Below are 18791 nucleotides of genomic sequence, written 5' to 3' on the forward strand. Positions count from 1 at the left end.
GATTCCAGGTTTGCAGTGGGATTACATCATTAGGAAAGTGTGAAGTCAGCCAAAGGGTGAGGTGCCAAAGCAAGGTTAGTACCATACAACACAACCAAAAGAAAGCACAGTCACTGCAAGCAACATCAACAAATGAGCAACACTGGCAGGGAAGTTTCACTGTGCCACCACAACAGATCTACTTACGGTCTCACAGTATTGCCAGCTCCGTTTATGATCCTTACGACAACAGTATTGTCTTCCAGTAGTCAAGTTGTGTGATCAATGTATTAGGCAGACCACTATGTGAAAATTGTTGTTGGATGTATCCTGAGTGAAAAACGCATAATTTTCCTGCATCAAGCGATGTGTTAATGTTCAGACACAGTTCTAATACTCATGACATTCTTATGGGAGTGGGTTGTACAAAGTTGAGTAATTCTTCTTATCTATGTTGTGATAAAGTGAACTGATGGTTTACTTGTTATACTGAGAAAAGTAAAGGGTCCATTATCCTATCAACATAAGTATTGTCACCCGGTACAACAGCAATGATGTAATATTATATGCGTACGTATGTTTTAGAAACCTGCATGAAAAGAAATCATTAGGCATAGCCGTATAATAATAAACAACAAAAAAGTCTCCTACAAAATGTGCCCACCTCGGGTCAGTATATTTGCAGTGATGAGTGTGCTGATCACATAGGTCTTTGGGAGATGGGCACTGTCCCCTAGATCTAGTCCTCAAACAGATCTCTTGTGTCCTCTTCCCACCACCTCCAAAAACCAGCTACAAAGGAATGCCCCCTTTGCCATCCAGTACCACCCGGGACTGGAACAGTTGAACCACATTCTTTGTCAGGGATCTGATTATATCATGCCCTGAAATTTGGAACATTTTACTCATGGCCTTCCTCACCTCTTCTAAAGTGGCAACCCCCACAACATCCTAGTCCATCCCTATGCCACTCTCAGTCCCAGCCTCTTGTCACAGGAATCATATCCCTGTGGAAGACAAAGATGAAAGACCTGCCCAATCCATCCATCCATCCATCCATCCACCCAGCACTTCCTATTCCAGTCCTTCCACAAGCTTATCCTATCGCATCAGAGGCCATACTACCTGTGAAAGCAGCTGCATCTTGTAACTACTCTGCTGCAATCATTATGCAGCTTTTCATATTGATAGGACTCCCAACCAGCTGTCCACCAGGATGAACGGCCACCGCCAAACTGTGGCCAAGAGCAAAGTGGATCATTCTCTGGCATAACATCCAGCTGAACATACCACGGTTGATTTCAATGGCTGTCTCACAACCCAGGCCATCTCTACCACCAACTTTTTGAACTGTACTGATAGGACTTATCACACTCCCAAAATCATCCCAGCCTCAGCCTACAGTAACATACTGTCCGCACATCATCCACGCAACCATTTCTGCTCACTGTGTCTTTTCACATCCCCTCACCCTCATTGTGCTCCGCTCTCTGCCAATGCGCCCACTGGTCTTTCTCCTTCTCTGTGCCTACCTTTCACCACTCCCAATTTTCCCCTCTCCCATTTTCCCCTCTCCCAGTGTCCTGATTCTCTGTAGGGCAGCCTTGTCTGGCTACCATCTAGTCCCTGCAGTACTCTCCCCCACCCATAACCTGGGACTTTTTGCCTTCCCCAACACAGTCAGGACTGCTACTTGCATTCGATGCAACGCCATTGCATTCTGGCTGGAGACAGTGGTCATTTGTGTGTGAAGTGTGCTTGCTTGTATGAATGTATTTTTTTTTCTTTTCTGAAGAAAACCTTGGCCAAAAGCTCAGCCTTTTCAATGTGCCTGTCTGGGGCTCCACATGTCATTTTTATGGTGAGTGCCAACCTATCATTTTCATAATAATGTTGGTACTCCAATATGGACTTTCTGTTGTTTAATAAGGAACTGATCAATAAAGAAATTAAAGTGAAAGCACAGGATACTCAGAATTACCATCATGACACTCCTGTTTGCTCCCTCATGAAGAAAAGTAATGTTCTATAAACTAAAAGTGCTGAGATCTATCTCAGTGTGTTTATTGCTGCAGTATCGGAAGTTACACTTGGTGAAGGTACGTATGCAGTGAACAAACCATTTTTATGTAAAATAACTATTGTCTTTGTTTTGAACTTGATTACAAAATGCCTGTATTTGATGATACTTTATTACGATTGATTTTCAATGCTCTGATGGCTTTTTCTCCAGCCACTTACCTACATTTCCTTGAATTAACATTTTTTTAATTTAATTACCCTCTTTATAAAATCATCTTCCATAATGAGTATTTATTCTTATTTCTTCATACTTTCTTCATCTCCTTTCCATCTGCAAATGTCTCTTCGCTGCTACTGTATTTGTTTGTGGATTCATTAGTTTGTATCAGAGCAACTTAAAACAGATGTCATTATTGAAAAGTTAAGCATAAAAGAGAGCAATAAGTTTATTTATTTTAATACTGAAATGTACAATTGCAAGAGAGACTGCCGTGTGATCCTAAGAAAGCAACATAGCAGAATTGGTAGTGAGGTAACGTTCAGTCTTATTACATTTAGTGATGGAATTACCTTTCTAAAACAAATGGAAGTTTCAACATGGAAACTCCAGGAGCTATGCTCTAATAGTGTTTATTGGTTTTAAAACTAAAGATATACAGGGAAAAATATCAAAATATTGGACAGTCACAAAAATCTGATAAATCAGTAAATAAAGTAAAACTTGGAGAAAGCAGTACCAACTGAAAAGTAGTAAACACATTTTAGTGGACAACACACTGAAATCACTGAGGTCTCATAAACTATTTGTGAAACTAATAATTTTGTTTCTGAATGGAAAAATTTCCAAAGAAAAATGACTTACAGAAGATAAATGTAATGTCCTATATTAATTTGTATTACTACAGGAACTGGACACAATGCTACACTCTCTAACAATGACATACACCTTATCATATTGCAGCAGTGGTTACTGTAAAACAAAATGTATCTTAATTTGACATCTGAGTAGCAGGTTTTCTCTGACAGCTTCCTTGCATATTCTAGGACACGGGATGCGCTTCTTCTCGTTGTAGGGTCATTCACTCTCTACAGGGATGGCGGCTTACATGAGGACCTGCAACAATCAAGAAAACCAAACGATCTCTGGGAGCTGTGTCAGGCACTTGCCAAGACAGGTTATTTACTCAAGTCAAAATCATACGCACATAGGATACTACAGTTCGGAAAGTTGCTATGCAGTTATGACAGACATAGGCTGGAAATGATTTCCATGGGTGGCTATACAAGCCTGAACCCACTTTTTGAAAATACTTTCTGCAGATCTGATAGTGATATGGTTCTCACAAGTAAAAGTATTTCAGTTTTAACTACAGTGTTTCCTGTGAACCTGGAAAAAGCCAAGCATTTTCAAAATGTTTTCTGTTCCATATCCATGTCGATATATCACCATCTGTGATTTCAAATAGCATTTTAATATTTAAAGGGGAATCTACGTGCTATACACACAGTGCCTGATTTGGGAGGACAGCAGTTCAAATCTGCATCCAGCCATCACGATTTACATTTTCTATGATTTCCGTAAATCACTCCAAGCAAATGCTTGGATGGCTTCTTTGAAATGCGGCCGACTTCCCTCCCCAACCTTCCATAATCCAAGGGGACCAATCACCTCACTGTTTGGTCCCCTCCCCCGAAACCAACCAACAACAATACCTGTTGGTGATACAATGTTTACACAATATACCAGCACTGTTTCATACTTGTCGAGCCGTATCGTGAGTTGGGGCTGACAATTTCAACATCAACAAAAGTATCATATGCTCTTTTCGCAATGCACATTCTTTGTATAAACACAAAATGAAACATAAGGTGAAGGAAGATGAAAGAGGAGGAATGATTATTGAAAAAATGAAAGCTAGCTGAAATCAAAGAATTAGAAACAAAAAGAGCACATGTTGAGTGAAACCTCAAAATTTTGGCAGAAATAAAAAATGTAAGGAAATGATTTATTCATTCTTACCATGACAAATTTCTACAGTTAGTTCCCTTTAGTCAGCAAGTTACAGTGTATATAACTTTGTAAAACCAGAAATTTTTTTTATTGGCTGCAAATCAAAATATAGCAGTTATTATTTTAAAAATAAAATAATTTGTGGTGTGATTTATACTACTAAGATACTCTTTGCCTTTACAAGTGTGTGTGTGTGTGTGTGTGTGTGTGTGTGTGTGTGTGTGTGTGTGTGTGTGTGTACACCTGTCCTTTTTCCCTTTCCCCCTAAGGTAAGTCTTTCCGCTCCCAGGATTGGAATGACTCCTTACCCTCTCCCTTAAAACCCACATCCTTTTGTCTTTCCCTCTCCTTCCCTCTTTCCTGACGAAGCAACCATTGGTTGCGAAGGCTAGAATTTTGTGTGTATGTGTTTGTTTGTGTTTCTATCGACCTGCCAGCGCTTTCGTATGGTAAGTCAAATCATCTTTGTTTTTAAATATATAAAGAAATAATTTGTAATACATATTCTAATAAATATAAAGTTTTGAGAAAAAGATGTTTGTCACAATTTAATAAAAAAGTAAAGAGGAAAAAATTTGCTCCAAAAAACCTGGAATTTGAAAATGATCGCACAACACCCTATAACTCACAAAGTATGCAAAAGTGACTCCAATGCACTTAAGATTTTGCTGCTCCCCAAAGTAAAAAGGCCAGTGGAGTAAGGTCCAGTGAGTGAGCAGACCAAATGTTTTTTGAGATGACATGTTTCCCAAGAAAACCCTTCTGCAAGATGCATAGTGTCAGTTGTGTGCACAGTAGCACCATCTTGTTGAAACATAATTTATTTTGTTTGTGTTGCTATCTTCTGCAGCAGCTGTTAACATCTGTTATTAAATATTGTTTCTCTTCAGTTGACTGCAATGTAATTAAAAAGAATTACCAGACACATTTCACTTTTATTTTCAAACCATCTTCTGTGGTATTAGATACACAGGTTTGTACATTTATTTTTTGATTCTTTTAGATTAAAAACCTTATGAAGTTGGTCTGCAAGCTACTTGGGGTGTTTCTTTATGTAGTCTGTCCCCCCAGGGGGTCCACATATCTTTTGTGGATACGTGCGTGGCGAGCACGGGACCCCGAGCTAGTGCAGCTCTCTTTCCTTTCCGGGCTGCATACCTTCCTTTTCCACCCCCACCCCCCTCATTTTGGGAGTATGTTTTGTGTCTACATCTGGAGACGGACGCTTGTGATTGTAAGATGACGTTTCTCTTCTTGGAAAGTCTCTGTCCTCACTTTGTCCTCTTTTCCTTGCCTCTTCTCTTTACCCTCTTCTCCTCTGCAGCACTTGAGACCTCTTCTTTCCTTTCTTTGTTCCTCCATTTCTCTTTCTTTCCTCTCTGTGTGTCTGAAGGCTGACCTATTCGTTCCCACGTGTAGCTGGTGACAGGGTAACGTGTAATTCCCCGCCCCAGATAGACTAGTAGAACCTGTATGTACCCCCTGGTAAAGGCCAGGCCCAGTGATGGGTGATTACCCGAACTGGTACCTTCCCAATGTGCCAATTAGTCCCTCCGTCTGTTTCTTGGAAGGTGTGACCTGAGGTGTGGACAATCACCTAAGGCGTGAGTGCCCTCAGAGAGGGGTCCCTATGAGGAAGGAGTGTGCCATCGGAGATGCCGCTATTCATGGGGGATACTTTCACAATGGTTTCCTCTACTTCTGCAGCTTCTGCGCACAACAGAAAGCTAGACGACTTAGTCACAGACCCTTCTTCCATCAGTGTCACAGTTCCTAGTTGGTTCTTGGTCCGATGAAGGTATGAAGGTCAAGACTTCTCTAGTCAACCCTTTCATTAATCAGAAAGGTGTCGATGCAATTGCAGGTTCTGTAAAGTCTTGTTCCCGATTAAAAAATTTGCACCTTGTTGTCAGAAACAGTCAGTGCTCTCCAGGCACAAAAATTGCTGTGAACTTCACTGCTACACAACTTCCAAGTCCAGGTGGAAGCACCCTGTGCTTTAAATTCATAACACAGGGTGGTTTATACCCACTCCCATGATGGGTTATCCAATGAGGACATTCAAAATTATCTGTCTGGACTGGGCATAATGGCCGTACATAGTCATGAAAAGGATTGACAGGGGCTTGAGACCGACCTATACTATCTTCTTGACATTTGACAGAGTTAAATTTACATCGAACATTAAAGTGGGATGTGAGATCATTTCAGTTCGCCCTTACATCTCCAACCCTACACATTGCTATCAGTGTCAGCAGTTTAATCACACCAGCCAGACTTGTTCCAATCCGGCCAAATACATTACATGTGGCAGGGGTGCCCATGAGGGTGCTTGTCCACCTCCATCCCCTCGATGCACCAACTGTATGGGTGACCACGCTGCTTCCTCCAGAGATTGCCCTATTTTCAAAGATGAACAAATTATATAGGAAATTAGAGTGAAGGAAAAGGTGTCTACATTTGCTGCTCGTAAGTTGTTCGTCACTAGAAAGCCCATTGTCATCTCAGTGGATAAATATAGCACTGTCCTTTCATCTCCTTGGCCTACTAAGCAGGTTGCCACACAGACTTGTGATCTTACCTTTAGCGCCACAGTCATCAGGTTGGCTAGCCAAAAGATCACCCGTTCAACCTCTCCACTCTAAGGCTCACCCTTCATCAGATCTTGCTAAATCATGGGCCCCAAAATCGGACACCCAGATTTCAAAAAACAAAGAGCCTACTTGCAAAGATTTTTTACGTGCACTGTCCTGCCAACCGTCAATTCCTCCCTCTCAACGTCCTGCTTCCAAGAAGGCTCAAAAGAAACAGTTACTCTCCTTCTCTGCCACAGCATGTCTCATCCACAGCACCACCTAACGGTAGCCGAACTTGTCTGTCTTCTGTGTCGCTGAGATGCACCGCTGGCGGCCTATCAACCAGCCGATCACTGGCGGCAGGAGCTGCCTCGTGTGCGACCTATGGATCAGGATCTTCTGCCTTCGGTTGAATGCCGTACCACGCCATCAGCTGCCAGCTCTCGGAGGTTGTTGATTTGACAGCAACCATGGCGAGATTTTCCATTTTCTGTCCACCCTATGTCAATTATCCATTGCAACCTCCACGGAATTGACTCCAATTGGGATGAGTTGTTGAGGCTCTTATGATTCTACTCCCCGGTCATCCTATGTCTTCAGGAAACAAAGCTATGTACCCACGATCGCTTTGTTTTGCCCCCATTTCCAATCAGTCAGGTTTGATCTCCCCTCTGTTGATAGCACTCCAGGTGACTTTCAGTTCTTCTCCCTGATACAGTCCATTGTCACCCAGTCCCCATCAACAGTTCCTTTGAAGCTGTTGCTGTACATCTTTCTCTTTCTAGATTCACCTTCTCTCTTTGTACCATATACATTCCATCATCCACACCAATTGCAACAGCCAATCTCCTCTAATGCCCACTACCCGCTTTGTGGGATCTCTACGTCCTTGCCCGTAAGGCTCTTTATTGATTGACCTCTCCCACCAAGCGGATCTTGTTTTCCTCAACACACATTTTTGTCTGCCTCCATGTCAAACTTCTCTCATTTGGACCTTTTGCTCTGTACTGTTCATCTAGCTTGGCGTTTTGAATGGTTTGTTCTTGGTGATACACACTTGAGTGACCATTTTCCGTGTGTCATTTGATTACAGCCACAACTGCCATCTATGCGCCCAAGACGCTGGAAGTTTTCCCAAGCTGATTGGACCCTTTTTTGTCCCCTCTAATCACATTTGATGACCGTCAATTTCCTAGCATTGACGATCAGGACACTCGCGTTACGGAAGTTATTCTTACAGCCACAGAATGTACAATACCTCGTACTTCCCATTTCCCCCTACATTGGCCAACTGTGTCTGTTATAAGTAATTACATGCGCAATGATGTTACCATCCATGATAGCCAGAATGCAAGCTGGGACTTCTTTACCATCTCCTTTAACACCTTCACTCCCTCCATCTGTAGTTTGGAGTCAAATTCAACACTTATCCGGCACTGATAGTTTCTCCCCGATCTCTGGGTACCTTAGTGGACCCAGTTGCCATTTCTAACTCATTGGGTCAACACTTTGCTGTGATTTTGAGCTCTTCAAATTACCAACCAGCCTTTCTCACAAAGAAACGAGCAGTTGAAGTGTGACCTCTTGCTTTCTCCTCTCAAAATCACAAAAGCTATAACAGTGTTCTCTCTATGTGGAAACTCCAACACACACTTTCATCCTCTTGCTCTTCTGCCCCAGGACCCAATAGCACCCTCGTCCAAATGTTGTTGCATACCGTAGTGTGCGTTACCTCCTTTGCCTTTGTAACCGAATTTGGAGCGACAGTACCTTTCCCAGATGATGGCGGGGAGCTATCATTATTCCTGTTCCAAAATCTGGAAAGGACAAACATCTCCCCTCTAGCTGTCACCCCATTTCTCTCACGAGTAGTGCATGTAAGGTTTTGGAGCGTATGGTGAATTGCTGTTTAGCCTGATGGCTGGAGTCCCAAAGCCTTTTAGCACCTGCCCAATGCGGTTTCCAAAAGCATTGTTCTGCAGTTGACCATCTTGTTGCTCTCTCCACTTATATCATGAACAATTTTCTCAGGAAACGACAAACTGTAGCAATATTTTTTGATTGGGAGGAAGTATACGGTACCGTTGGAGGACAGGCATCCTCCACACACTGTTCTCTTGGGGGTTCCGAGATTGGCTACCCTTTTTTATTCATGAACACCACTCTCTCCTGAATGACAGGAATAGCCTGGACAGTGATTACGGGGACAGAGCGGTGAGGAAATGGTAGTGGCAAATAGAACATGCACTTGTGTGTGTACTTTTGTTATATTAAGTGGCCAATCAGTTTAAAGAGTGTGTGGTTTACCAAGTTAATCTGATCATTTATGAGTTGTTTCTTTTCTGTTATGGTTTTTTAGATGTGGTAGTTTTCTTGTAAGGTGAGTAGTTTTTTGTTGTTTACCCTTATGATTTCCATGTCTGTGTCGTTGGTTGTAATTTAATGTTGGTGTTGGTGTAAGTGCTCTGCAAAAATTGAATGATTTGTCCTATGCTTCCATGTTCTTTGTATCTGGTGTCAAATGTCCTGCCGGTTTGACCTGTGTATCTTCCCTCACATGTATTGCATTTCAGTTGGTATGATGCAGATCAGTTTTTCTATTTTTTGGAAGTATTCCTGAATTGAGTTGTTGGTTTGGTGTGCTATTTTTATGCCTCTTTTTTTTTTTTTTTTTTAAAGTGTGTGTGTGTGTGTGTGTGTGTGTGTGTGTGTGTGTGTGTGTGTGTGTGTGTGTGTGTGTGTGTGTGTTTTTTTTTACTTTCTTTCACACTTTGTGCTGCATATATTCTTGTATTTTGTGTATGATTTTGACCTTGTGTTGGTGACAGTTTGGTGTTTGTCCTTTTCTGTTTCTTGTTAAGCTTTGTTACTAAGTTATTTTTGTATCCATTGTTTGTAGCTATTTGTATTATAGTAGTAATTTCTTTTTTGTAATTGTATCTAATGGTACTCTATTTAATCTGTGGAGCATGTATCTAAGTGCTGCCTGCTTTTTAGAATTGGGGTGTTGTGATGTCTCATGTATAATTGTTCGTTTTTGGTATATGGCAAATTTGTGTTTTGAATCTTAATGGTGATGTCCAAGAAATTTAACTGTTTTGCTTATTCTCTATTACAAAATGTATCTTATCATGAACAGAATTATGTCTGTGTGTAACTGGTCAATTTTATTGTTTGGTTCATCTGCACAAGATATCATCCATATATCTAATCTAGTATAGGATGTTGTACCTATTTGGCACTATTTTGTTAAATATAATCTGTTCTACATGGTTCATAAATATGTTTGCTATGGTTCCAGACAGTGGGGATCCTATTGGAAATCCTTTACTTTGTAAATATAATTAATTATTAAACTGACAATTCTGGTCTGTTGTTAGCTCTAGAAGCCTGATTGTTTCTTTGATGTATTCATGTGGAAGTGTACTGTGTGTCCTAAGATTTTGTTCTATAATGTTTGTTTCAGTTATTGGTATACATATACATCAAATGACTGGAGGGTTTCCATGTCTGGAATTTGTATGTCTTTTATGTACTGAATCAATTGTGTGGTGTTTCTTATAGTCATGTCTCCTTGTAATTTGTAGTTTTCTGATAAGATTTTCAACATGTATCTTGCAAGTGGGTAAGTGGGAGCATTTCTATAATTCACAATATCTCAGACTGGGAGATCTTTTTTGTGTAACTTTGGTTGGCATTGTAGGGAAGGTGCACCTGTATTTGCTTGTATCAGTTTTCCTTTTGCGCTGTTTTCAGTTTTATGTTCAACATCTTTTAGTGTATCTCAGCTTCATTTGGAATCTGTCTGCCTTTGATTTTAATTGTATAGTTTTATTTTTGTGATGGACTCTTGTGTCTTACTGATGTATCGCTCTTTATCCATGAGAACCACTGTGTGTCCTTTATCTGCCTTCGTGATGATGGGGTTGTCTTGCTGTAGTTTCTAAGTTTTGTCAGTGTTATAGAATCTGTATTGCTTCAGTTTCTTCTGCTTTCTTTCATCTGTGTTACGTTTTTGATTTTGTTACATAGAAAAATCTCATAGTTGAATCAGAAAGCATTCTCACACAGGAAAACAGAAACAAAATAAGTGAGGTAAAAAATTGGTCTGACTAGATAGCTAGTCAGTAATGAAATCAAAAACATAACACAGATGAAAGAAATCAGAAGAAACAGTAGCAATACAGATTCTAAAACACTGACAAAACTTAGAAACTACAGCAAGACAACCCTATCATCATGAAGGCAGATAAAGGACACACAGTGGTTCTCATGGATAAAGAGCAATACATCAGTAAGACACAAGAGTCCATCACAAAAATAAAATTATACAATTAAAATCAAAGGCAGACAGATTCCAAATGAAGCTGAGATACACTAAAAGATGTTGAACATAAAACTGAAAACAGCGCAAAAGGAAAACTGATACAAGCAAATACAGGTGCACCTTCCCTACAATGCCAACCAAAGTTACACAAAAAAGATCTCCCAGTCTGAGATATTGTGAATTATAGAAATGCTCCCACTTACCCACTTGCAAGATACATGTTGAAAATCTTATCAGAAAACTACAAATTACAAGGAGACAGGACTATAAGAAACACCACACAATTGATTCAGTACATAAAAGACATACAAATTCCAGACATGGAAACCCTCCAGTCATTTGATGTATATGTATACCAATAACTGAAACAAACATTATAGAACAAAATCTTAGGACACACAGTACACTTCCACATGAATACATCAAAGAAACAATCAGGCTTCTAGAGCTAACAACAGACCAGAATTGTCAGTTTAATAATTAATTATATTTACAAAGTAAAGGATTTCCAATAGGATCCCCACTGTCTGGAACCATAGCAAACATATTTATGAACCATGTAGAACAGATTATATTTAACAAAATAGTGCCAAATAGGTACAACATCCTATACTAGATTAGATATATGGATGATATCTTGTGCAGATGAACCAAACAATAAAATTGACCAGTTACACACAGACATAATTCTGTTCATGATAAGATACATTTTGTAATAGAGAATAAGCAAAACAGTTAAATTTCTTGGACATCACCATTAAGATTCAAAACACAAATTTGCCATATACCAAAAACGAACAATTATACATGAGACATCACAACACCCCAATTCTAAAAAGCAGGCAGCACTTAGATACATGCTCCACAGACTAAATAGAGTACCATTAGATACAATTACAAAAAAGAAATTACTACTATAATACAAATAGATACAAACAATGGATACAAAAATAACTTAGTAATAAAGCTTAACAAGAAACAGAAAAGGACAAACACCGAACTGTCACCAACACAAGGTCTAAATCATACACAAAATACAAGAATATATGCAGCACAAAGTGTGAAAGAAAGTAAAACACACACACACACACACACACACACACACACACACACACACACACACACACACACACACACACACACACACACTTTTTCAAAAAAAAAGAGGCATAAAAATAGCACACCAAACCAACAACTCAATTCAGGAATACTTCCAAAAAATAGAAAAAACTGATCTGCATCATACCAACTGAAATGCAATACATGTGAGGGAAGATACACAGGTCAAACCAGCAGGACATTTGACACCAGATACAAAGAACATGGAAGCATAGGACAAATCATTCAATTTTTGCAGAGCACTTACACCAACACCAACATTAAATTACAACCAACGACACAGACATGGAAATCATAAGGGTAAACAACAAAAAACTACTCACCTTACAATAAAAGAACCACACCAGAAAAGAAACAACTTATAAATGATCAGATCAACTGGGTAAACCACACACCCTTTAAACTGATTGGCCACTTACTATAACATTAAAAGTACACACACAAGTGCATGTTCTGTTTACCCCTACTCTTTCCTACCAGATCTGTCCCCATAATCACTGTCCAGGCCATCCCTGTCATTTCCTCCACTCTCCCTGTGGAGAAAACAAACTTGAAACCCCCCCCCATGTCTACATACAAGACAATTTCACTTACTCCGTATGGAATGTAACAATATCAGAAAAGGAAAGTTGCTACTCATCATATAGCCTGAGTCATTTTAGGTACAAAAAAGATTCACACACATAAATTTTGGACAGTGAGGCCTTTGTCAGTAGTAGACACCTTGCACACACATCTGCAGTCTCAGAACTGCAGCCTCACCAGTGCATGATGGGAGTGGCAGGCAGTGCAGTGTTGCAGTTACATGGAGGACAGGAGAGACAGGAGAGACGCTGTGGAGAGGGAAAGGAGAGAAAGAAAAAGAAATTAAATGAGGGGGTATGGCAGATAAATGATAGCTGTGTAGTGCTGGAATGGGAACAGGGAGGGTCTGGAGAGATGGGTGACTAAGAAAGGTTGAGGTGGGGAGGGTTACAGGAGCATAGGATATATTGCAGGGGATGTTTGCACCTGTACAATTCAGAAACACTGGTGTTGGTTGGAAGGATCCATATGGCACTGGCTGTGAAGCAGTCATTGAGATGAAGGATATCATGTTTGGCAGTGTGTTCAGCAACAGGGTGGTCCGCTTTATTTTTGGCCACAGTTTGTCAGTGGCCGTTCATGGGGACAGACAGCTTGCTGGTTGTCATGTCCATAGAGAATGCAGCACGGTGGTTGCAGCTGAGCTTTCAGATCACGACTGGTTTCAGAGGTATTCCTGCCTTTGGCGGGATAGGTGATGTTAGTGACTGGACTGAAGGAAAGGGTGGTGGTAGGAGGATGTATGGGACGGGTCTTGCATCTAGGACTATTACAGGGGTATGAGCCATGAAGTAAGGGGTTGGGAGCAGTGGTTATGTAGGGATGGACGAGTAGTATATTGTGTAGGTTCAGTGGACGGCAGAATACTGCTGTGAGGGGTAGTAAGGATAGTGGGCAGGACGAGAGGTAGTTGAAACCCTGCAGCTGAATTACATTCTCTGCCATGGTTTCAGTTACATCTTGCCATGCCCTGAAATGAGAAATGTCCTTTACTGTGGTATTCCGCCATCCACCAAACGTACATAATATACTCGTCCATCCTTACACAACCCCTGCTCCCAATCCTCTACCTCATTGCTCATACCCTTGTAATAAACCTAGATGCAAGACATGTCCCATACATCCTTCTACCACCACCTACTCCAGTCCAGTCACTAACATCACGTATCCCATCAAAGGAAGGGCTACCTGTGAAACCAGTCATGTGATTTACAAGCTAAGCTGCAACCACTGTGCTGCATTCTATGTAGGCATGACAACCAACAAGCTGTCTGTCCGCAGGTATGCCCATCGACAAACTGTGGCTAAAAGACAAGTGTACCACCCTGTTGCTGAACATGCTGCCAAACATGATATCCCTCATCTCAATGACTGCTTCAGTCTGTGCCATATGGATCCTTCCCACCAACACCAGCTTTCCTGAATTGCGCAGGTGGGAACTTTCCCTGCAATACATCCCACGTTCCCGTAACCCTCCGGGCCTCAACCTTTGTTAGTCGCTGTCCTCACCCATCCAGCCAGCCCCCCAGCCGTCATTTCACTGCCACACCCAGTCTTTTGATTTCTTTTTATTTCTCTCCTTTCTGCTCCTTACCCCTGCCCCCTCCGCACCTTCTCTCTTGCCTCCGTCTAAAGTACAACACTTAACTGTCTGCCACTTCCATCATACTATCCGTCCCCCTTCCCTGCCCCATTCGCCACTCCCATCGTGCACTAGTGCTGCTGCTCGCAGTGTGGTTTCAGTTCTCTGAGACTGTGTGTGTGTGTGTGTGTGTGTGTCTTTTGTTGTGCTTATCATGACTCGGCATCTCAGCTATATGGTGTGTAGCAACTTTATTTCTCATGATACTTCGATGACTGGCACATAAAAAAAATATTAATCAGCAATAGGTGAGAGATTGCTGTTCTTAATTTTATTTCCAGAAACGTTTTGTTTTGTTTTTTTATCGAAAGCATAGCTCCAATTTTATTAAAATATTTAGGACCGTGTAGAAGACCAATTTCAGTATCAGCAATATTTAACCTCACAAAGGAAGTATAAACTTTGGATAAGGTCCTGTGTTATTCATAATGGATGTGAATGACAATTTGAGCACAAAAAAGGAAGTTTCAAACTACGTTAGCATTTTTTTTCTAGCTTGAATCTTGCCCTTCATTGCAAATTGAGCTTGCAAAACAAATGTTTATGTTGTGAGTAAATTTTGCAGTGATGATTCTGTGTTTAGGGACACATCAAAATGAGAACCATTGATAAGTTTCTACAGAATGGAGATTTCTAATGCTTTGTGCCAGATAATGTTCCCACAATGTTCTCAGCTTTGCGCGGGAGTTTTTAGGAGTGAAGTTTGTTGAGCAGGGGATGCAGATGTCGGCTCTGTATTAGTTGTCTACATTTCTCCCAACTGAGCATTCCTTGGCAATGTGACACGAGTACATAACAAAGTATTTCATCCATTTGCCAGTTAGCCTAAGTGCCTGGAGACAACAGTGGCCATTTCAGCTTCGTGTAGAATTATGCTCATGTATTGTGACACTTTGGAAATATTAAAACATTTTGTCAGAATCGACACAGGTTCTGAAAGTAGCCAATAGGGAGTAAAGCACATGCAATGACTCGAAGCAGAATGATCGTATAAAATTAATTATGAGTAAGACAGATGGATTGGAAGAATCCTCAGGAAATGTAGTAGCTTAAAAAGAATTCTTGTATGACCAACACTTTGATATCACTCATCAGTATGGGATCTGTACCAGAGGACCGACAGACAAAATTGGGAAGATCCAAAGACGAGCGGTGCTTGTAAATACAGGTTCATTTAGTAAATGTGAAACCAGCACAAAGGTGTTCAAGCACCTGCAGTGGCAGACACTGTAAAGAGTTCGTAACATTACGGTCTGCTATTGAAAGTTCTGAGACCATACATTCCTAGAAGAGTCAATCAAGATGTTGCTTCCTCCTGCATATACCTTGTGAAAAGAACATGAAGATTGATTTACAGAGATTTGAGCCCACACCTAGGGCAATTGTTCTTCCCGCAAAACCGTGCGCAACTGGAAAAGGAAAATACCCCGGTAAACTACGTACCCTCCACAACACACTGTGGTAGGGCTTGCGGAGTATACATGTACATATAGATTCTGGTACTTAATTTTTCACAAAACTAATGTTATGTCTTTTTTTTTAAAACTAATTTCTCATTTGTATGATGGCTAGCATCTGTTTTGGCAAATTCTGCAGACAAATCCAAAAGACAACTTTTCCTTTGCTAGCCTTGCGGTGCAATTCTGTACACAAAGCCTGTGCTGCTCAGACAAAGTTAATATTTCACTGTATTGTTCACAAAGCTGAAGAAACTGCTGCCTAATAAGACATTTATCCACATCATCAGTTGAATATTAAGGATGGGAATTTGTTTTCTTCTCTGTGGTAGGTACTCTAATATCACTTTGCCTGCCCCCTCCTCCTCTCTCCCCCCCCCCCCCCCCCCCCATAATTTTCACACTGTTGACTTACACAGTTTAATGTTTTGCCTGTATAGCCTGTCAACTTTTCTGTCTGCACTATCACTCCTTTCTCATTATAATTAGTAAATTTATTTACATTTGCAGCAAACTGTAGCAGCTGCTTGGAAAGTCATTTTGTACAATCTCTCTCCACACCTACATTATGACATAGCAACACTACTTTGGTCTGGGAAATGGCTGTACCTATTAACATTAAGTAAGTTCATACTCTGGCATGATCCACAGTTCACTTTCTTGAATGTGACATGATAGGGAATGCAGTTCTTAATCAATGAACAGCCCAATACCAACACAAAATGTGTTGGTTGACACCCATGTGTGAGATTAAAAACATTGTTTTTCTAGACTAAGGGATGATTCTGCAGCTCAGGGTATTAATTTGGTAGGTTTTTCATGAATGTCGATACAAATGAGAGTAATTTTTTTTAAAAATCCAAAACGCTTTCTGTGCCACACATGGTCAGTAACAATATTACTCTGGTATTGTATAGTTCATCGTTTTATGATATAAGTCTATTGTTAATAAAAAGTGGGCCTTTCTTTAGCAAATCTAAGCTGTATATAGATAAAAATTGTTCAATAAATAATGTACAAATATGGTAACTGTTAAAGCCCAATATATGCAGGAGTACATATAACAAACCAAATATTTGTCATGAGAATATGAATTTCATATAAGATTGTAATATTACAGACTATAAATGGAAGCAGTGACTAATTTATTATATGAAAGACTGTACGAACACTCCAGTCTTACGAAATTAATTGACAGATTTTATAGTTAGGAACTGGAATTCGATTGTTATAAACTTGTATAATAATATGCTATGGAGACCACTTGGCCACCCTATGTCTGTTTGGAGCTGTATTCTGTAGATGATCAGACCATGTTTTTGTCTTGAGTGTGTTTAATAAAATGGTATTTACCAGATGTATAAAATTATTTACTATTAAAATCCGGACCATCAAATCCTGTTATTAAGACTGGAACTAGCATTACCACAACTAAACTTCCATTCATCAATGTTTAGCAATGGAAAGTCCTGGTCAGAATATCAACAGTATTATGAAAAGGACAGATTGCTACTCACCATAAAGATGGCACATTGAGTTGGAGACAGGCACGACAAAATACAAGCTTTCAGCCAAAGCCTTCATCAGAAAAGAAAAACCACACACATTCACAGAAGCAAGCGTAGGTCACACACACACACACACACACACACACACACACACACACGCGCGCGCGCGCAACCATTATCTCCTGTCACTCAGGCAGGAGCAGCTGGAAACAAGTCAAATGCCTGAAGAAGGCTTTACTCAAATGCTTGTAAGCAACAGTATTTAACTTCTACCTGTCTGCAACTTAATGGATCATCTTTACAGAGAATAACCTGCACCTGCTCAATCACCAATATGAAATTACTAATTTTAGCAGGGAAGTGACATTTAAAGGTAATACAGCATCAGAGACAATGTTGTTGAAGAAGGTAGACCAGCTTACCAGCAGTCGTGCAGCTGCGGAGGCTGGAGTTGCGGGGTCGTGCAGGGGTTGCAAAAGGGGCGGTCGCTCTCTACAGGCCACACACTAGTGTTGCGGCCGGGATATCGTCCTCTGCCGCCTGGCGCACCGACACTGTCACTGCATTGTCAAAGTCACCACTCGACACGAGGCGCACTGCTGTCACGCCACAAAAGATTGTCTCCTCAGTGCTTCCTGTACAGACATAAATACAGTGTGCAATGCTGGTGGCCTGGGTTGCATAGAAAGGTGTAGTTCTAAGTCCATCAATAAATGATACATAGAACACACACATTTTCACGTTATAAACTAAATGAACCATGGACCTTGCCATTGGTGGGGAGGCTTGCGTGCCTCAACAATACAGATGACCGTACCGTAGATGCAACCACAACGGAGGGGTATCTGTTGAGAGGCCAGACAAACGTGGTTCCTGAAGAGGGGCAGCAGCCTTTTCAGTAGTTGCAGGGGCAACAGTCTGGATGATTGACTGACCTGGCCTTGTAACACTAACAAAAACAGCCTTGCTTTTCTGGTACTGTGAACGGCTGAAAGCAAGTGGGAAACTACAGCCGTAATTTTTCCCGAGGGCATGCAGCTTTACTGTACGGATAAATCATGATGACGTCCTCTTAGGTAAAATATTCCGGAGGTAAAATAGTCCCCCATTCGGATCTCCGGGCGGGGACAACTCAGGAGGGCGTCGTTATCAGGAGAAAGCAAACTGGCGTTCTACGGATCGGAGCGTGGAATGTCAGATCCCTTAATCGGGCAGGTAGGTTAGGTTAGAAAATTTAAAAAGGGAAATTGATAGGTTAAAGTTAGATATAGTGGGAATTAGTGAATTTCGGTGGCAGGAGGAACAAGACTTTTGGTCAGGCGAATACAGGGTTATAAATACAAAATCAAATAGGGGTAATGCAGGAGTAGGTTTAATAATGAATAAAAAAATAGGAGTGCGGGTAAGCTACTACAAACAGCACAGTGAACGCATTATTGTGGCCAAGATAAACACGAAGCCCACACCTACTACAGTAGTACAAGTTTATATGCCAACTAGTTCTGCAGATGATGAAGAAACTGATGAAATGTACGATGAGATAAAAGAAATTATTCAGGTAGTGA

At 40.7% G+C, this 18791-nt stretch overlaps 1 protein-coding gene across 1 annotated transcript in view; it reads right to left on the minus strand.

The window, feature by feature from the left end:
* Positions 1–2460: 2460 nt before the first annotated feature.
* Positions 2461–18791, minus strand: part of LOC126215126 (corticotropin-releasing factor-binding protein) — a 1136034-nt gene continuing 1119703 nt past the window's right edge. The window contains exons 8-9 of the mRNA XM_049941787.1: positions 17649–17861; positions 2461–3115 (exon numbers count right to left, since the gene is read on the minus strand). Of these exons, the coding sequence (XP_049797744.1) occupies positions 17719–17861 (143 nt within the window). The 3' untranslated portion in view covers positions 2461–3115; positions 17649–17718. The remainder of the gene's footprint in view (positions 3116–17648; positions 17862–18791) is intronic.

This window comes from Schistocerca nitens, chromosome 12 (assembly GCF_023898315.1).
Source record: "Schistocerca nitens isolate TAMUIC-IGC-003100 chromosome 12, iqSchNite1.1, whole genome shotgun sequence".
Lineage (NCBI taxonomy): Eukaryota > Metazoa > Arthropoda > Insecta > Orthoptera > Acrididae > Schistocerca > Schistocerca nitens.